This window comes from Tachypleus tridentatus, chromosome 13 (genome assembly GCF_004210375.1).
Source record: "Tachypleus tridentatus isolate NWPU-2018 chromosome 13, ASM421037v1, whole genome shotgun sequence".
Taxonomy (NCBI): Eukaryota; Metazoa; Arthropoda; class Merostomata; order Xiphosura; family Limulidae; genus Tachypleus; species Tachypleus tridentatus.
In genome coordinates, this window is record NC_134837.1 from 203556349 (window position 1) to 203578642 (window position 22294).

Sequence of the window (22294 nt, forward strand, 5' to 3'; positions counted from 1 at the left end):
ACATCAAAAGACAAATGTACTTGATATTATCAGAAAACTTTACCGGGCAGTAACAGACAAATATACTGAATATTATCAGGCAACTGTACTTGGTATAAATAGACAAATATACTTGATATTATCAGATAACTGTACTTGACATTAATAAACAAATATACTTAATATTATCAGACAACTCTACTGGATATTATAAGATAACTGTACTTGACATTAATAGACAAATACACTTGATATTACCAGACAACTGTACCAGGCATTAATAGACAAATATACCAGATATCATCAGACAACTGTACTTGACATTAATAGACAAATATACTTGATATTGTACTTAGTATTAATACATAAGTATACTCAATATTATCAAACAACCATACCATACACAAAAAGATGAATATAGTCGATATTATGAAACAATTGTACCAGGTATTAACACATAAATAAACTTTATATTATGACACAACTGTTAAGGGCATTAATAGAAAATATACTCAATATTAGGGGACAACTCTACCAGGAATTAGCAGACAAATGTACTGGATATTATCAGATAACTGTATTTGAAATTAATAGAAAAATATACTTGATATTACCAGACAATTGTACTTGATATTAATACACAAATATTCTTGATATTACAAGACAACTGTATCAGGCATTAATAGACAAATACACTTGATATTATCAGACAACTCTACCAGACATTAACAAACAAATATACTGGATATTATCAGACAACTGTACCAGGCATCAATAGACAAATATACCAGATACTACCAGACAACTGTACTTGGTATTAAGAGACAAATATACTCAATATTATCAAACAACTGTACCACACACAAATAGACAAATGTAGTTGATGCTATCAGACAACTGTACCAGGCATTAACACTCAAACTTGATATTATCCCACAACTATACCATGCATTAACAGACAAATAAACTGAGTATTATTAGACAACTGTACTTGACATTAATAGACAAATACACTTGATGTTATCAGACAACTGTCATGAGCATAAAGAGACAAATATACTTGATATTATCAAACTACTGAACCAGGCATTAACAGACAAACAAACTTGATATTATCACTCAACTCTCAAGGGTATTAATAGACAAATGTACTCGATATTATCAGACAACTATACCAGGCATCAATAGACAAATATACCAGATACTACCAGACAACTGTACCTGGTATTAAGAGACAAATATACTTGATATTTTCAAACAACTGTACCACACACAAACAGACAAATGTAAATGATATCAAGCAACTGTACCATGCACAAATAGACAAATGTAGTCGATGTTATCAGACAACTGTTCCAGGCATTAACAGACAAATAAACTTTATATTATCACACAACTCCCAGAGGTATTAATAAACAAATATTCTTTATATTACCAGACAACTGTACTTGACAATAATATACAAATATACTTTATATTATCAAACAGCTGTACTTGACATTAATAGACAAATATATTTGATATTATCAGACAACTGTACTTGACATTACTGGACAAAAACATATAACATTGCCGGTAAAATGATCTTAAATCTATAGTACTCATATTTCCATTATACTGTTGAAAAGAATGTGCTCATGAAGAAATACATGAAATTTTGTGTTGATTTGATATTTAACACTCATTACTTATAATACTTCTACACAGATGACACACTAACCACAATAATTGACTGTCTTCTTAAATGGGTGTCCAACAAATCCAAACAAGCCCATTAATTCTGATAGTTCTGGATATTCTGAGGGATAAAATACCTGAAGGAACCACTCAAGTTATGTATATGTTATCTTAATATGAAAAATAAAGCACATAAAAAAAAATACATGAAAGATATACAAGTTTATAAAGCCAAGTTATGTATGTGTTATCTTAATATGGCAAATAAAGCACATAAAAATACACAAAAGATATGCAAGATTATAAACACACAAGTTGCAGGTGTTATCTCAATACGACAAATAAGGAAATACAATATCTGAAGATTAAACTTAACACATATTAGTTACATTTATTTTCCAAATACTACAAAATGCACTTTTCAATTCTATATATGTTTTTCAAGACTTTTTATTAATTTTTATAATACAAGTACTATAACCTTAATTCTCACCAAATAAAATGGACTAAAATTCAAGTAGTCCATTGCACCTTGTTAAAATACATTCAGGGAAATTCTGGTGATAAAACATCACAAACCCAAAATATTGTGATTACAGCAATCAGACCTGGAGGATAAAACATCACAAACACAAAATATTATGGTGACACCAATCAGACCTGGAGGATAAAACATCACAAACACAAAATATTATGATGATAGCAATCAGACCTAGAGGATAAAACATCACAAATACAAACTACTGTGATGACAATAATCAGACCTGGAGAATAAAACATCACAAATAGAAAGCATTGTGATGACAGCAATCAGAGCTTGAGGATAATACATCACAAACACAAAATATTGTGATGACAGCAACCAGACCTAGAAGATAAAACACCATAAACACAAAACATTGTGATGACAACTAGATCTGGAGGCTAAAACACCACAAAAAGCATCTCATAAAGTAGTGACAGTAACTTATCTTATGAAGCAGCAGCAGTTTTGGTTGGCTGTTTAGCACAAAGTAACTGGGTTATCTTTGCCAAGCAATTGGTAAAAAAGTAAAATCATAAAAATTGTAAAAATAAATCATACTAAAACAAAACATAGTCCAATTTTGAAATTAAAATGGTTGGTTGGTTTGGTGTTTTATGGCACAGAGCAACTAGGCTATCTGCATCAAAAATCTAGTAATAAGTTAAAATTAAACTAAAATTACAAAAATTCATAAAAAGAAATTAAAGGTAAAACAAAACAATATTTAATTTTTGAATTCAAAACATAAATACCATTAAATGCAATTTTTACATCAAGTCTGCAGCAGTAATAGAAAAACTACAGTAATAGAAGTTGTAAAGGACTTTCTGTAGCATAATGTTAATTATCATAACTCACCAGGATGACTAACAGGTAAGTTTGAAAACCACTGTTAGTCACCTGAAGTTGGCCTTTCCAGTCCTGGTTTCATGTTATTTGACATTACGGCCATTTTCTAATTTCAAATTGAACTCTATGTACTTTAATTCTTAAAGGGGAATCACATTAAAAAAAGGTCTAATTCATAAATTAAAAAACTTAAATAGCATTAAAAAGATAAATGACCTTTAAAAAACTAAAAATATTTCTAAGGTGAACAGTATCACTATCATTAATAAAACTATCTAACATTATGGATAAACCTTAAGACACAAGATGTTTAAAATGATGCTGTCGTTGAGAGACATAATGACGATAAAACAGTAAAATGTGGCTTATTTTGATCTGAGTGTCACACAGACAACACACTGGTGCATCAGTCCCAGATAAAAGAAAACAATGAGTTAAAAAACTCATTTAGGACAACTTCCTCTTTCTGTTCCTTATGAAAGCAAGATGGCCAAAGTCCAACAGAGGGTTTTATTTGGAAAAGCTTGTTTTCACGTTCCTCACTCCAAGTCGACTACCAACTGGCACAGAGCCAAGCCGTGAATACAGGACCATAGCCAAGTATGGAACAGGCACAGCAATGATAGTGCCAAAGCAGACAGATTTAGCTGCAGTGTCAGTGAGCTTGTTCTCGCAAATATCAACGTGGTCTGGTATACAGATAAACTGGACAGGAGTAGATGTTAAAGAGAAATGGGCCAGTCGGTTTTGAATATCTGCAAGAACAGGGTGTGAACTAACATGAAGCGATTCCAGGGCCAGCAGGAAATTAAGTGATCTCCCCTCATTCGAATCGAGGCACGAGGGAGTCAATATAAATAGTGCAGTTTGAGTAAATGAACTTAATTAATGACAATACACCTACACACTTCTCAGCCGCCAACGGCTCATATGATGTACTCGATTTCATCATCGCTCCCAAGGACATGGTTAATAGAATATCTAACTTTAAAGTGCATGATGAAATCACCAGTGACCACTTCCCCGTATCATGTATGATTCACCCGCGCCACCTGGCTGTGGCGTACGTGACTCCTTCCGCATACACCTACACTGAAACAGACTGGCTCACTTTTAATGCCTCTCTGGACTCATACCTACCCCACCCAATCGAACATGTAAACAACAAAACAGAACTAGACAAATATGTTGATCAAATTACAGAAGCCATAAAGAAAGCCACAAGAAACACAATTCCTAAATCAAAAGAAAACAATCACTTATTCAATGGACTCTAACACCAGAAATTCACGCACTAATAATCAAAGGCAGACAATTACGACGAATACACTACATCACACGTGATCCACACATTAAAACAGAAATCAATAGAACAAATACAAAAATTAAACAAGAAATTAAAAAAGTCAGAGAAAACAATTGGCATAACTTCTGCAAAACTTAGAAAAAACCAAGAAAACCCAAAAGAATTCTGGAAAAATTCAAGAGTATTGCGTCAGACAAAACACAAATCACATGTTACAACACATCACACACAACAATAAAATCGCAAGGACGGACGAAGAGAAAGCTGACTTATTAGCTGACTATTACAAATCCGCTTTTAGCGATTTAAACTCAGTAGATTTCGACACACAACACCAACACCATGTCAACAACTACATAAATGCAAACCAAGCTTCATTCTCACCAGGATTTCCCTGAGAGACACTAGAAGCATACTCAAATTCAATCAATAGAAAAATAACCATAACCGAACTAAAGATTAATATCAAAACTTGAAGAACACTTCCCCGGACATGACCAAATACCAAATATTATTCTCAAAAAAGTTCCACTCTCCTACTACAACACCTCACAAACATCATGAACATTTCATTAGCGACAGGGTATTACCCTGACACATGGAAAAAAGCCATCATAACAACGATCCCCAAGAAACAAACTAACAGAACAAATCCAGATAATTTCCGCCCCATCAGTCTGTTAAGCTGCCTTGGCAAACTGATGGAGAGAATTATCTCCAACCGTCTCCTCCATTTTGCGAATCAAACAACATCCTTCCAGAATCTCAAAATGCCTCCAGGAAAAATAGACAAACAACAGATCACCTCACACGACTCACCGAATCAATATACAAAGCTTACAACAACAATCAAGTAACCATCGGGGTATTCCTAGATGTCAAAAAAGCATTCGACAGCGTTTGGCACAATGCCATCATATACAAACTAAACCACCTACAAATAAATCCTACGATAATCAAATGGATTTCAAATTTTTTAACCAATAGAACAGCACAAGTAAAAGTCAATAAAACCATATCCAAATTATTTAATATAACGGCAGGAGTGCCCCAAGGATCAGTCCTCTCTCCACTTCTTTACATAATTTTCGTCAGTGACATACCTTTTCCAAATCTAACATACACACACAATTCACAATACGCAGATGACATCGCAATCTGGAGCACCTCCAGAAACCCAGTAATGGCCATGTCTCGCGTACAAGAATCACTAAACAACGTCTCAACATGGAGCAACAAGTGGAGGGTCTTGTTAAATCCGACAAAAACACAAGCAATCACCTTCTATAGAAAACTAAAGAAGCAAAGAAAAAATCTAGGAAAAATAAATCTATCACTTGGAAACACAACCATCAACATGAGCAAAAACATCACATTCCTTGGCGTCACTTTCGACACAAAACTAACATGGAAAAACACATAAACAATATACACTCATCAATAAGAAAAAGGATTTCATATCTAAAGACTATAACTGGTAAACAATCAAAATGCGCACCGAACACCATTATACAAAATATACAAGGCTTACATCCGTCCACTAATAGAGTACGGATGTCAAGTAACATAACTGCTTAGCTTCTATGTGATCCAGGTAAAGAGAAATGAAATACAATTCAGCAATGAACACAAAAGCTGTAGAGGGGATTCTGTGTGCAACCACTGAACCACAACAAACCATGGCAGAGCTCACACAGTCACCTGATTTTGAACCATCTGTATAAATAGGAATGGAAAGATGGTTTGAAAGATGTTCAGCAAATAACAGACAGTATTTCCACTTGGGAGTTCTGCTTTTCTCAGATGACCTAAAGATAGGTCACATTTGGGGACTTTAAGAAGCCATGATGGGATGGGCTGACCAGTGGATATAGCAATGGTATCCAAGAACAGACCCAATTCATCCAACTGTGCCTGGATACGAAGGCCAAGAGGAGCAATGGCAGATTGTCTGTTCTGAAAAAGCATGGCCCACCGAGGAAGGAAAACACAACCCCACATACGATGCTGTGGTAAGGAACAAAGTTTCAAAGCATATAGTAAAGACAGTTGCAAATGGCAGAGACGTAGAGAGGGTTAATGAGACTCTGTGTATAAGCTCTGAACTGGGAAAGTGTGAAAAGCCCCAGTGCAGAGCCAAAGTCCTTGATAATGAATGGGGTCCAGTAACTTCAAGGCTGATGTCCTGGCAGAGGCATAGACCAGTGGCCCATAGTCTAGTTTCGATCAAATAACAGCACGATATATCTTTAGCATAGAGCATCTATCTGCTCCCCAAGTGGTGGAAGAGAAGACATGGAGGATGTTCAGTGCTCAGGTACATTTGACTTGTAGCTGCTTGATGTGTGGTATAAAGATAAGCTCCAAGAACTTTGCCCCAGGGACCACAGGTAATACATATTCACCAAAACAGAGTTTAGGATCAGGAAGAATACCCTGTTGGTGGCAAAAGTGCATGCAAACAGTTTTAGAGAGAGAGAAGTTAAAACTGTTTGCTGTGGTTCATTTCAGTAAACAATTGAGAGCAGCCTGTAGCTGCTGCTCAATATATCTCATGTTCAAAGACTGACATAAGATTTGAAAGCCATCAACATAGAGCCCATTTGCAGCAGTAAGAGGTAGTTATTGAATGATGGCATTAATCTTCATACTGAAAAGTGTGACACTCAGAACAGAGCCCTGAGGGACTCAAAGTTCCAATAGGGAAGAAAGGGAGAGTGTTGAACTCACAAGACTCGGAATCTCCTGTCTATTTAAAAAAAATTTTAAAAATGGGCAAGTGGCCATGTAATCCATATATATGGAGGTCTTGCAAAATGCCACACCATAAGCCTTCTCAATGTCAAAGATTATTGATATAAGATGTTGTCATTTGAGAAAGGCTTCTCTGGTTGATGTTTCAAGTTGAATCAGGTGGTCCATGGTGGAGTACTGTTGTTAGAACCCACACTGGGTGGGTGAGAGGAGGTTGTCTGATTCAAAGAACCAAGCAAGACAGGCATTAACTATTCTCTCTAAAATCTTACAAAGACATTTCATCAAAGCAATTGGATGGTAGTCCCAAGGAATCTTGGAATCCTAATCAGACGTAGGAAGATATAGTACAACAGTAGGATGCCAAGCATCAGGAAAAACATCCACCTGAAAGATCCAGTTAAAAACAACCAGCAGAATAGTGAAAGAGGCAGGAGAGAGATGATGCAGCATCTCATAATGAATATCATCAAGTCCAAATGATGTACTTCCAGATCAATGAAGAGGCTATTGTAGGCACAGATACAACCACTCTGCCAGTGTATTGATGGCTAAGAAGGTGGGGGATGAAGCAGAAGTGCAATATGCCACATTTTTTTCTCAAAATGATAGAAAAATGATCACTGCTGTGTGGGTTACTGTCAACCCTCCAAGAAAAGTAAAGGGGAGCAGAAAAAATGATCAATAGCAGTAAAAAAACTGACTAGGTGTATAAAAATAAGTATAAGAACCAATCTTGTAAAAAGATAGGTGTTGATTCAAGAGCATATGCTCTATGGAATAACCCCTCCCCATCAATGTCAATACCACTCCAGAGGGAATTATGTCCATTAAATTCTCCCAGGATTAAAAAGGGAAATGCTCAATGAGGGCATCAAGGTCTCTTCAGGAGCCAGGTAGAAAGAACAAACAGTGATGGTATGGCACAAGAAACACAGATAGCCATAGCCTCCAAGGGTGTATCAGGTGGTAAAGACAGGGTGGGTACATGCTCATCAACCAGCAGTGGCAGCCCACTACATTTGCCCATCACACAACCTGTCATCTCTAAACAAAGAAAACTGTTGAAGGGTAACTGTATCGGCAGATTTCAGAAACATTTCCTGTAAGGAAAGACACACGGGATGGTGAGAATCAATCAAATCCTTAATGCCATCTACATCTGAATGAAAACCTGACAGTTCCACTGGATCAAGTGGCTATTTTTATTTATGTGGAGAAGAACGTGGTTGGGAGCCCTTCAGTTTTCAACCACATTGTATTCTTTATTGGACAAAGGTCTATCGGCATCCATGGATCCTGCCCTGGTTCAAGTAGGCAGGTCTTTGTCTGTGGACAAAGATTTCAGCAACTGAGGGTGTGAATGAACGGTCATTTAACATCTTGGGGCTGCAGAAAAGAATGGATCTGAAAAAACATCCAAAGCCAAAAGAGGTGGAACTAGGCACTCACTGGAAGAACAGGCAGGGTCAGAGATAGAAGTAGACATAGGTACATCAACTCTTTTAATCATGTAGGGCAAAAGATTCTTTTGCAAACAACTCTGCTGGAGGCATAAAGAGATCTTTCTGCACTCCCACTGTGGCAGTGATATGGAGTGCTGCAGCATATATCCGAGATGGAATTTGGGAGAATAACTTCCAAGCCCCTGGGTAGGAGAAATTGTTTATAGTCTTCAAGGGTTGCACTTCTTTCTCTTCCACCCATTTCGGGAAAGTAATAGAGTAGGAGGGGTGTAGACCACCACAGTAACACAGCATGGTTTTAATTTGCACTTGTAAGCATTGAGTGACCAAACAGTTGACACTGAAAACATCTGAAAGAGTTGGGAAAGTATAGCCATACCTACAATTCAGGTAACTTGCTTTGACTGTGGTAGGAAAATGTGGTGATGTAAATGTCAATATAAGAACAATAGTAGGCATCATAATTCTCCTTTGGTGAGTGGAGAATTGGTACACCTCAGAAATGCCTTCGCTTGAGAAACTAGTAAGGATCTCTGACTTAGGAATGTTCTTTAAATCCCTCTCAACTATAACACTCCTCTGGAAGAATACAAAGTTCCATAGGTACATCTCTTATGGCCTTAAATTTCAAGATGAGTTTGGTATGCTGTGGTGAAGTTGTTTCCACCAAAATTCTCCATAGTGCAACTACTTTATTGATTGAGGGCAGCTATCAAACCTCTCTAATCCAATTTGAATAAAAAATGGAAACATCTGCCAAAAATGATTTCTCTGATAAGGAATCGATAATTGGAAATGGAGGTACAGAATCTGTGATGTTGCTGTACATGCCTGATCTTTTCTGATAATTTGTTTTCAATTTCATTTTTTATTTATTTATTTTTCATAAATTGGGGTATCCATAATAAAGATGCTATATTTCAAAACCCACTGACCCCACTCATCATTGAGCCCTAAGAAGGGATGCACTACAATGCCAAACAAGGACACTGCAGCAAAGCCAGAGTTTTGTAAGCACTATACATGAACACCAGGATCAGTCACAATGTCCACAACACTTGTCGAGAACATTCAACAGTGGTAACTGGTTCACCTTAGCCCAAGTGGACTAGCCGACTGACCCTGAGGTGGCCACGAAAGGCTGCCCGTCTACAAAGATTCAAGGCCAAAGTGGTGTGCTGGAGTTGGACCTCTCAACTACCAATATTCTCTCCTTTTCTTCACTGGTTGCCACACACGAAAAACACGTGGGTGGATGTTTCAATCAACACATACAGGAATGCACACTGAAAAAGTGACAGTGATTTATCTAATAAAGTAGTGACAGTGTTGTATGTTATGAAGTAGTGACAGTGATTTATTTTATGTAGTAGTGACAGTGATTTATCTTATGAAGTAGTGACAGTGATTTGTCTTATAAAGTAGTGTTAGTGTTGTACGTTATACTTGTTGAAATTTTGTAATAATAATTTAAAACAAAAACTTACTGTCACCATCTTGGGATTTATCCCTGGCTGTCTGATAATTGTCTCCAAAGTGACTGGAAGAGTAATGGGATTTTCACCTAAAATTAAACTTGTTATTAAATTATTTTTTACACATTATGTTGAGTTTATAGTGCAGTTTATATATAGCAACAGTTTATAAAGTACACAACCTAATGGTATAGAAACACTGTCTCTAACAATTTTCACACTAGTTTGTCCACTTCACATGCTGTTACAAAAGTGTGGGAATGAAATTTTATACAAAGAGAAACAAATTCACATGAGACCAACAGTTGAGAATTAGATAAATGTAGGATAGACAGATAGTTTTAAATCATCAATATGCATGTCATCTTTACCTGCAACATTCGTATGAATTTAGAAGAAGTGTGAGATTGGAAAAGTTGTTAATTTTAGTGAATAAATGTAAAATAGTTCATTTCTTGACATGTGAAAAAGGCTCTCTGGACCAAATGATTAAAACTGACCATAACATTCTGATAGCCTTGTAGTTTTAAATTTGTTTAGGTGATTTTAAAAATCAGGGGCTAGTTCTTGCACAATAGGTAGTTAGCTTTTTCTATAAAGATTGGCTTTACTTCACAATTTCTAGTTTTTACATTTTATTTTTGTTCACACTGACCAGTTTGTAAGCCACTGTAACTTCTCCCCTTACCTGCAAGAACAATCATTGGTGTATTGTAAACTCTTAAGTATCCAGTGGAGTGAATTACAGGACCAGGTATCAAAGGTTCATGGATAACATCACCTAAATTATGAAAGAACACTGATTGATTAAAAATTAATTTTTACAAGAATCAGTCATGAGATCAATTTATGTCAATCATTAAAAGGATAACTTCTTGGAGGAGTTTACATTAATGACATAATGGATAATTTTACAAGAACCAACAACAATTCATGTTACATATGTGAACCATATAACAGTTGATTTTACACAAATCAGTGTTGGATCATTTTACAAAAATCAGAAACAACTAATGTTATATACATGAACCAATAGCACATTGTTTTTCCCACATCAGTGTTGGATCATTTTGCAAGAACCAATAACAAATCATGTGATATGTGTGAGTCAATAACAGATCATTTTATACAAATCAGTGTTGGATCATTTTGCAAGAACCAATAACAAATCATGTGATATGTGTGAGTCAATAACAGATCATTTTATACAAATCAGGGTTGGATCATTTTGCAAGAACCAATAACAACTCATGTTACATGTGAACCAATAACAGTTCATTTTACACAAATCAGTGTTGGATAATTTTACAAGAAACAATAACAACTCATGTTATACACGTGAACCAATAACGGATTATTTTTCCTAAATCAGTGTTGGATACTTTTGCAAGAACCAATAATACCTCATGTTACATATATGAACCAATAATAGTTCATTTTATACAAATCCGTGTTGTTTCATTTTGCAAGAATCAATAACAACTCATGTTATGTATGTGAACCAATAACAGATCATTTTACTATGGTCACTTAACACTTTTATAAAACTATTGATTTAAAAGCACTTACTGTCACAGAAAACAGGATAGTGAGGGTACTTGGAGCAGTACTCTTGACGGGGCTTGTTTTCGACAGGAAGAGGGTCAGGGTGGATAGCTTGACCTTTCACTGGAATGAAACAACATTAAGTTCATAATTAAGTTCTACTCTTTATTGATAAATGTTTTATAATTAAATTACATTTGAATGTGTGAACAAAAGGATTTAATTTTGGAAATTCAATTTTTAAAACCATACAGAATATATATATTAATTGAAACACTAACAAATAACATTTAAAAATTATAAATTAAACTGAAAAATGTTATATCTGAATAAAAGACAAAATTAATTCTCAATAAGAACTTAGGTAAAACCTTAGTTTATTGAAATAAAATTATTGTTAATTCCATTAACTGTTTAAAAAGTACTAGCTGTATGACTGATGTAAAAGTTTACTCTACTTGAAATTTTCTGTATAGCAAGCCACACTGACGCAAATCGAGTCCAGAGAATTTCAAGTACTTACAATATAGGGGAACACAAAACCTCTCATTATGTTCAGCTGCCCAAGATGTTGGGTCTGTATAGTGAATCTGTAAGAAGAAAAGAGTTAACACTAAAGTACCCACAGTGGACACATTACTGAATAATTAAAACTTTAATAAACTCCATTAAACAAATTATGAAAACAAATGCCAAGACCACAGTAAATATATACTGTGTTGAACATATTTAGGGTAATACCATGACTACAAGTAGCTAAATTATTGAGCAGAGTTAAAGAATACAATTACTACAAGTAGGTAGCTAACTTGTTGAACAGGGTTAAGGAATACCATTACTACAAGTAGCTAACTTGTTGAACAGGGTTAAGGAATACCATTACTACAAGTAAGTAGCTAACTTGTTGAACAGGATTAAGGAATACCACTACAACAAGTAGCTAACTTGTTGAGCAGAGTTAAGGAATACCACTACAACAAGTAGCTAACTTGTTGAGCAAAGTTAAGGAATACCACTACAACAAGTAGCTAACTTGTTGAGCAGAGTTAAGGAATACAATTACTACAAGATAGTAGCTAACTTGTTGAGCAGAGTTAAGAAATACCATTACTACAAGATAGTAGCTAACTTGTTGAACAGGATTAAGGAATACCACTACAATAAGTAAGTAGCTAACTTGTTGAACAGGGTTAAGGAATACCACTACAACAAGTAGCTAACTTGTTGAACAGGGTTAAGGAATACCATTACAACAAGTAGCTAACTTGTTAAGCAGAGTTAAGGAATACAATTACTACAAAATAGTAGCTAACTTGTTGAACAGGGTTAAGGAATACCATTACAAGTAACTGGTTATAACCTATGAGTTCTAATACCATTACTACAAGTATATCGTTATAACCTATGAGTTATAATACCATTGCTACAAGTAACTCGTTATAACCTATGAGTTATAATACCATTGCTACAAGTAACTTGTTATAACCCATGAATTATAATACCATTACTAGAAATAACTTATTATAACCTATGAGTAATAATACCATTGCTACAAGTAACTTGTTATAACCTGTCAGTTATAACACCATTACTACAAGTCACTTGTTATAACATATCAGTTATAATACCATTACTACAATTTACATTTAGAAGTCAAAGCTATTAAATCATGAAAATGTTTTACAGTTATAGGCTGGAATCTTTTTAAAGAGTAAAACAGTGTGAAGATGGAGAGCCACTGATACCTGAAGCACTAAATAACATCAATTATAGAAATCTGTTCTTAACAAAAACTGAGTTAAAATAATAAATATAACCATAAAACATCCACATCAACATATAAGAAAACATGAACTTGCATCTTCAAAAGGAGAAAATCCTGTTATTCCTTTCTGGCTGATCATAAACCAGCTACCTCTGTACATGAGGTTCTGAATCAGAGCACTACCCAGGTCTTGCAGAAGTACATGGGAGACCCTTGAGAGTCTGTTCAATAATGTTATAATTTACTTATATAAACCAATATCATACAAAGAACTATTATACATAAACAATTATTACAGATTATGGTTTGAGTACTATGTATCATTAACTAGAGTTTGATAACTAGACTTGCTGGTGCTTGGTGTTATCCAATGACCTATTCTCAAGTCTCAAATAACTTTACGTAACCTTTCTGATATTCTTTTCATGACATGAACATTAGTGATACAGTTACTTGTAGTAAATAATACAACATCACTTATCCATGCATTTATTTCCTTGGAATCCCTTGAAGAATCAAACTGTTAATTCTAAAAATCATTTATATCACACATGTTCAGATAATTAAGCATTAACCTGGCAAGAGGAACCCAAAATTATAAAAGAGATAGTAGGAAAAACTACTGCAAATATATAACACATGAACTATTTTAACCATATTCTATAAATAGTGTAACTAAAGCTGACTACTTTATTTATATGTTATAAACAGTATGATTAGGGCTGACTACATTATTCACGTTATAAACAATGTAACTGAAGCTCACTACTTTATTTATACATTAAAAACTGTGTCATTACAGCTTATTACTTTATTCATATGTTATATACAATGTAATTACAGTTGACTGCTTTATTTATATGTTATAAACAGTATGATTAGGGCTGACTACATTATTCACGTTATAAACAGTGTAACTGAAGCTCACTACTTTATTTATACATTAAAAACTGTGTCATTACAGCTTATTACTTTATTCATGTTATATACAATGTAATTACAGTTGACTGCTTTATTTATATGTTATAAACAGTGTACTTACAGTTGGATACTTTATTTATATGTTATAAACAGTGTAACAACAGCTGACTATTTTATTTACAGGTTGTAAACAGTGTAGCTACAGCTGACTACTTTATTTATATGTTATAAACAGTGTTACTACAGCTGACTACTTTATTTATATGCTATAAACAGTGTCACCACAGTTGACTACTTTTTTCATAGGTTATAAACAGTGTAAATACAGTTGACTATTTTATTTACATGTTATATTATAAACATTGCAACTTCAGCTGACTACTTTATTTATATGTTATAAACAATGTAACTGGAGATGAATATTTTACTGATATGTTATGAACAGTGTGACTACAGCTAACTACTTTATTTATGTTATAAACAGTGTGACTACAGCCAACTATTCATATGTCCAATAGTGTAACTACAACTGAATACCTTTTTATATGTTATAAACAGGGTAACTAGGGCTGACTACTTAATTTATATATTATAAACAGTGTAACTACAATGACTAATTTATTCATATGTTATAAACAGTGTAACTACAGCTGACTACTTTATTTACGTTATAAACAGTGTAATTACAACTACTTTATTTACGTTATAAACAATGTAATTACAGCTGACTACTTTAATTACGTTATAAACAGTATAACTACAGCCCACTATTTTATTATGTGTCATAAACAGTGTAACGAGAGCTGAGTACTTTATTTACTTGTTGTAAACAGTGTAACTACAACTGAATCCTTTTAATGTTATAAAAAGCGTAACTAGGGCTGACTACTTTATTTATATATTAGAAACAGTTGATGACAGCTAATTTATTTATGTTATAAACAGTGTAACTAAGGCTGACTACTTTATTCATATGTTATAAACAGTGTAAATACAGCTAACTCCTTTATTTACATGTTATAAACATTGTAACTACAGCTGACTACTTTATTTATATGTTATAAACAGTGTAACTAGGGCTGACTTCTTTATTTACATGCTGTTAACAGTGTAACTAGGTCTGACTAGTTTATTTATGTTATACATAGTGTAACTACATCTGAATACTTTATTTATGTTATAAATAGTGTAACACAGCTGACTACTTTATTTGTTATAAATAGTGTAACACAGCTGACTACTTTTTCTGATATGGTATAAATGGTGTACTTAAGAGTTGTGTACACACATTTTTACTATTATGTTTCAGAGAAAATTTATTTTTGCAGTACTTTTTTATTTTTATTGTGTTGGTTACGTCTGTTTAAATCTAATTATTATGACAATTTTTTAAGTTTTAAACATAATAGCTCAGTAGGTTTAAGAACAAACATGATATCAGTAGATCACTTACTTCTTACTAGATTCATCGTGAGTGAAGATAATAATGATATCCCCAGGTTTTAGTGTTAATAAAAATGTCTCAAGATGCTTGGAACCTATGAAAGAACTTTAGCTATAACACTGCACAACCTGATCTTGATACCAATAATGAGAAATTGGTTTTATCTTCTTTTTTCATGAAACATTGAAGAACAAATGACTGGAGTTATGAAATATTCACTACAGTAGATTATTTTTTTTTATATCTGAAATCCTATATCCAAATAATGTAATGATGTGTCATTTCACACTGAACTGTTACAGTTAAGTACCTACTACAAATAATGTAGTGTCATTTGCTATTTCAAACTGAACTATTACAATTAAAAACCCTATACAGATAACATAGTGACAGGTGTGATTTGCCACTGAAATATTACAGTTTAGTACCCTACTTTTGTATGTCATCTTTTATTGCAATATTTTCTTAAGAAACTGATAAAAATGGCTACCTTTATTGTAAATATAATTTCTTTTAAAATATTTATGTAACAGGTTTTTCATTAAACTGTAAATTTTATATTTGTTTTTATTCTAAAATATTTGCATATATATTTACTCTGTCAATGATCATTGCCATATAGTAAAAATAATTTTTGTTATCATAATAAAATTAGAAGTTTTCCCTCATTTAAAATTTGTATTCAAAATATTTATTTAAAATATATGGTACAGGTCTACAATTCATTTAAGTTTAATCTAAAAATAATTTTTTAGATTTGTTTGTAATGATATTATAAGTCTATTCAAACAAGCTGATGATTAGCTTTAATGTAAACAGCCTAATGCTGTGGTATTCTTAACAGCAAAACAAAACTTCATTTTAGAAAAAACTTACTCACCACCTTAGAAAATACAGATATTTTTCTCAATTTATACAGAGTAAATTCAATAACTTACTTGTTCCATAAGTATCAAAGTTTGCAACTCGTGTGACAGTGCTTTGAAAACTGTCAATCACCACAACATTCATGCCACGTCCTGCAATGCCAGCTTCAGCTCCAAACACACTTTGTAACATAAAATATCAAATGCTCTTATAAAAAAGAGTAAATGTTAATTTTTAAATGCAAAAAAGCCCTCTTTTTTATATTTTATACACAATATTATAAAATGAACATGTAATGTATTACAAACTAACAAAATTATTATATGTTTAAGAGAGAAGTAACGTCAAGTTTTTAATTTCACTTTATATCAAATTTACATCTGTTTGCTCATATTTGTTAATTTATGCAACTTAAGAACAACACCCATCTAATCTAGGTTAATTCCTACTTTACCCAGAAGTACTACACCAGATTGGTGATATTATTTTATTTCTATTCATCAAAAATAACCAACAGTACCCGTGTTTATTTCTACCAACATACACTATATTTATTTCTACTCACATACCTGTGTGTGTGTGTGTATATATATATACAATACCAATATTCATTTCCACCAGCAGCACCTGCATTTATTTCTTCCTACATACATGAAACTATAACTATCTGTATTCACTTGTTCCTATATACATTAAAATATAAGCATCTATATTCATTTGTCCCTATATACACGAAACTACAAGTGCTTATATTCATTTGTTCCTACATACCTGAAACTGATTGTAGCCTTATTTGATTCTCCCCACATACATTAAAATAAAAGTACCTATATTTACTTTTTCCTACATATATGAAACTGAATGTAGCCTTACTTGACTCTTCCTATATACCTTAAAATATAAGTACCTATATTTATTTCTTGCCATATACATGAAACTATACATAGTCATATTCCTACATATATAATATGATCAGTAACCAGAAATATTTGTTCCTGTCTACGGTACTTACTACTTCCCATCTACACACAAGGATGGCTTTACCCGATCTTCTCTTCCTGTGGATAAGTGAACTGAGAACTCCCCATCTGCACAAGGTTTGATAAGTCCACAATTGGGAACAAATCCAACTACTGAGAAAGGTGCTGGAACTAGGATGGTTCTAATTCATATATATTACCTATTACTATCTCACAATTTACCAAATGTAACTAAACAACAAGGAACATAGAGATATTTATATTAGAATTCATCAACTACGTAAAACAGTTTCTGTAGCATAAATGTTCCATACAACTTTAGCAACCAATCATCTAAACCACTTGTAATGTGTCAAACTTTACATGCTCTTCAAACTAACATATTATAAGGTAAATCGAACAACTTTAAAAAACACTTGTTTCTCTATGAAACATGTAAGGTTTACTTAACACTTATTTCTCTATGAAACATGTAGTAAGTGTTTACTTAACACTTATTTCTCTATGAAACATGTAAGGTTTACTTAACACTTATTTCTCTATGAAACATGTAAGGTTTACTTAACACTTATTTCTCTATAAAACATGTAAGGTTTACTTAACACTTGTTTCTCTATGAAACATGTAAGGTTTACTTAACACTTATTTCTCTATGAAACATGTAAGGTTTACTTAACACTTATTTCTCTATGAAACATGTAAGGTTTACTTAACACTTATTTCTCTATGAAACATGTAAGGTTTACTTAACACTTGTTTCTCTATGAAACATGTAAGGTTTACTTAACACTTATTTCTCTATGAAACATGTAAGTGTTTACTTAACACTTATTTCTCTATGAAACATGTAAGTGTTTACTTAGCACTTATTTCTCTATGAAACATGTAAGGTTTACTTAACACTTGTTTCTCTATGAAACATGTAAGGTTTACTTAACACTTATTTCCCTGTACAACATGTCAAGGTTTACAACAAGTTTACTTCAAATATACTTCTGAACACTGCTTATTTCAAAAGAACAATTAACATTGTGATATTAACTTGATATATATACTATCTGTAGTCCTTGAAGATGTTACAATACCTTATCAACCATTATGTAAAGAACTAAGGGTAAATAAGCTTAGCACCCATCATTATGATAATAAAGTGGATTTTTATTCTGTCATATGAAATATATTTATTATTTATTAAACAGAATACAGGTCTTTACAAATTACAGTCATTGTTATTCACAAAAAAAGGTAACACTCTGATGAATGAACCTGAACTTTGATTACTCTATACAAATACGAGTCACTTACTCTATTGAATGAAAGAGACCTCAAATTATTCTATAAAAATACAAGTCACTTTTATGAATGATATAGAATTCACAGATCATTCTATAAAAACATAAGTCACTCTGACAAATAAAACAAAACTCACAGGTTATTCAATAAAACACAAGTCACTTACTCTAATGAATGATTGTTTCTGACTGAAAAGATGCTGTCACCATCTGCAACAATTTCCACATATCCTACATCCACAAAAATATTTGTGAGATGAAAATCCTTCAAGAATATACATAATATATATTCATTCTATTAGTTAAACAAAGATGAAAAAACTAAAAGAAAGTAATAATATAGGACTAAATACAATTTTATTGTACTTCATAATGCTATAAAATTATTCTGCTTTATTTTCCAGTAACATAACAATGTTTTTATTACACTTCATAGTAACATAACAATGTTTTGTGATTCATAATTCTGTAACTAAAGCTAGGCCTCAACAACGTGTGGCTTATTCATCTGCTTAACTAAACTAATTGATTAGTCTCATGTGAATTTTTTTTACTAGTTGAGATTGTTATGTTTATGATGCCATAACAGTACTTTACATACTTTATAGTAACACAAGATTGTTATATTCATGATGCAATAGCAATATGTTTTCCTACTTTATAGTAACACAAGATTGTTATATTCATGATGCAATAGCAATATGTTTTCCTACTTTATAGTAAGTTAAGTCTAAAATATTATATTCATGATGCCATAGCAAAAAAGTTTTTCTACTTTTTAGTAACTTAAGATTGTTATATTCATGATGCTATAACAGTACTTTATAGTAACATGAGATTGTTGTATTCATAATGCCATAACAATATTTATTGTACTTTGTGGTAACTTAAGACTGTTATGATGCCATAACAACACTTAATAGTAGCATAACGTTATTATATTATTGTACTTTATAGAAACTTTTGATTCTTGTATTATATTCATAATGCCATAATAATACTTAATATTAACTTAAGACTGTTATATTGGATTCATGGTAACATAGCAATGTTTTAACATAATCTTGAATGTTTTATTGTACATTATTATAACAAAATTAGTTTATTAATAATTTAATTAAAACTCACCTTCTGTTTCATTGCTAGCATGACGGTTGTAGAGCCAATGTGAATCTTCCATTCCAATATTGCAATGAATGCATAAAATTGAAGGATTACATATTGTGACACAGACATTACAGAACATAAAGAAAAGGTTATTTTATTCCATGTAGTAATTTCAAAATTCAAGAACATTTCTGACAAGTAAAATGATATAAACATGACAAAATATTTTATAGATAAAGGTGAAAATTTATTATTAAATGTAATGCTGTGATCAGCCCAACAATGAATAACAGTGATTAACATTCTGAAACTACATATATTAGGATGACTGAAACAAACTACAGATTTTTGACACTATCCTAATGTTGCTCTACACATGACCCAAGACACATGCATCTTACTGCATTTCCCATTAAAATGGGGCTTATTGCACACATTTTCTGGAACCAGTTATCTTTATAGCAGCTGAATGAAATGTGGGCAAGGAATATTTAACTGGTGAGCATTCATTTAGAGGTGTGACAACCCACCCCATATGGTTTTTCCCACTCATTTTATTAGTATCCCAAAATTAAACATACTTTTTATCACCTTTATATGTTAACATCTGAAGCTTTACCCATTGTTATGTTATTTGACAATTTTTTGCTCTGTTTGTAATAACATTATTCATACCTGTTACTTATAGTAATAGAATTAATTTTGTTATCCATTTCAGATATTTCAAATGGAAACCAAAGACACAAACAATATATCCTTGTCACAAGTCAGAGTGAGGGAAGAAGATTAGCACAACTGAGGCTGGACACAGTAAGATGGAGACAAGCTTCCTACTACTAATAAACTGACCATGATAACCACGTAGACAGAGTCAGCATACATAATGAGAAATATTTGTTCATTAAATCTTCTTTCCACATTTGAATGAGCTGTTATTAAGATATTTAAATTTGAATAGTTCCAGAAAATGCATAAGACAAGCCCAATTTTAGTGAAATACACATACCTTGAATCACTTCTTGGGATAGTCCTATGGACTTCTAATGTGTTAAGCAATGTTTGAATAGTGATAAAAGATTTCTGTTGTATTGAATCACTTTAATACATAGTCTAAGAATAAAAACTTTAATGATGAAGTTATGAAATAAGTGTAAATGAAAAATGCATAAAAGTCACCATTGTTCTGGAATTTATTTTTATTTTTATTTTTTTTTATTTTCTACTGTTAATTTACTGTGCATTGTAATTCACAAGAATAGAATGACAACAAAGTGAACATGTGTAAATCATATGTTTGAACTTCACAGATTATGAAATGCTACAGATCTCTATTGATCCTGATCTAATCCATCACAAAAAATTATCTTAGCTATGAACTAAGAGACAAAAAATAAAAAATGACCTTGACAAAAAACATCACATAAAACAAACCCTCATAACCATGAAACATTAGAGGAAAACAAACCCTTTAACCATGAAACATTAGGAAAACAAATTCTTTAACAATGCAATATCATACAAAATAAAAATAACTGAATCATAAGGAAATTTGAAAGTACCATAACAGCTGTCCTTGTTATAGCAGTATGATACATTCCCTACTTTCACACAGTAAAACATTCAACAGACCAGAAAAACATAGCAAGTACATACTGATTATAGATTTTTATAAGATATGGAACAGTTTTAAGGAATTTTGCTACGACTGATTCCTAAAACAAAAATATCATAAATAGCAAGTAAAACTATGCTATACAAGTTCTGTGATTATAAGGTAACAAAATATTGGTTTTTCTACAAGTAACACACTCACCTTCTTCCACAAAATCAGTTATTTGTATAACAGCTTCAAAAATGAAGTAGCACAGAAAAAGTGCACCAAGAAACTTCAAAATACCTGAAATATTATCAAGTTATGTAATGTTACTCATCTCAGAAACCTTTATTTAATAAATAGTTGAGTAAAAATGATTGTTCTTATTACTATTGTACATTGTGTGTTCACAGAATAGTCAAGATGGTACAGGTCTAATTAGACAGTACAAATACAATTATGCACCCTAAATGAATAATTATTCAATACAGTGATTGACAGGTACATGCATGATTCCCTCATGCTAGTCCACAAGTGGTGGTCCAGTATTGCACAGGTCAGCCTCAATGTGGTCTTATGGTACAACTCATTTCTACAAAGCCTGTTGCAGCTGGTATAAAGTATACTGAATTAGTGATTACTGATGCAGAAATTGCTTGATAAAAACACACCTATTACCACAGCGTGAGATCCTATAAAAATGAGGTAAGGGACCTTGAAAGGTAAAGAAAAAGTAAGTGTAGTTAC

At 32.5% G+C, this 22294-nt stretch overlaps 1 protein-coding gene across 1 annotated transcript in view; it reads right to left on the minus strand.

Annotated features, from left to right (window-relative positions):
* The window catches only part of LOC143236437 (protein O-linked-mannose beta-1,2-N-acetylglucosaminyltransferase 1-like), a 64296-nt gene that overhangs the window by 19585 nt on the left and 22417 nt on the right, over window positions 1-22294 (minus strand). The window contains exons 7-18 of the mRNA XM_076474697.1: window positions 21766-21850; window positions 19975-20027; window positions 19014-19077; window positions 17587-17736; window positions 16646-16755; window positions 15717-15801; window positions 13437-13563; window positions 12101-12167; window positions 11602-11700; window positions 10721-10813; window positions 10045-10121; window positions 1700-1793 (exon numbers count right to left, since the gene is read on the minus strand). Coding sequence (XP_076330812.1) covers window positions 1700-1793; window positions 10045-10121; window positions 10721-10813; window positions 11602-11700; window positions 12101-12167; window positions 13437-13563; window positions 15717-15801; window positions 16646-16755; window positions 17587-17736; window positions 19014-19077; window positions 19975-20027; window positions 21766-21850 — 1104 coding nt within the window. The remainder of the gene's footprint in view (window positions 1-1699; window positions 1794-10044; window positions 10122-10720; window positions 10814-11601; window positions 11701-12100; window positions 12168-13436; window positions 13564-15716; window positions 15802-16645; window positions 16756-17586; window positions 17737-19013; window positions 19078-19974; window positions 20028-21765; window positions 21851-22294) is intronic.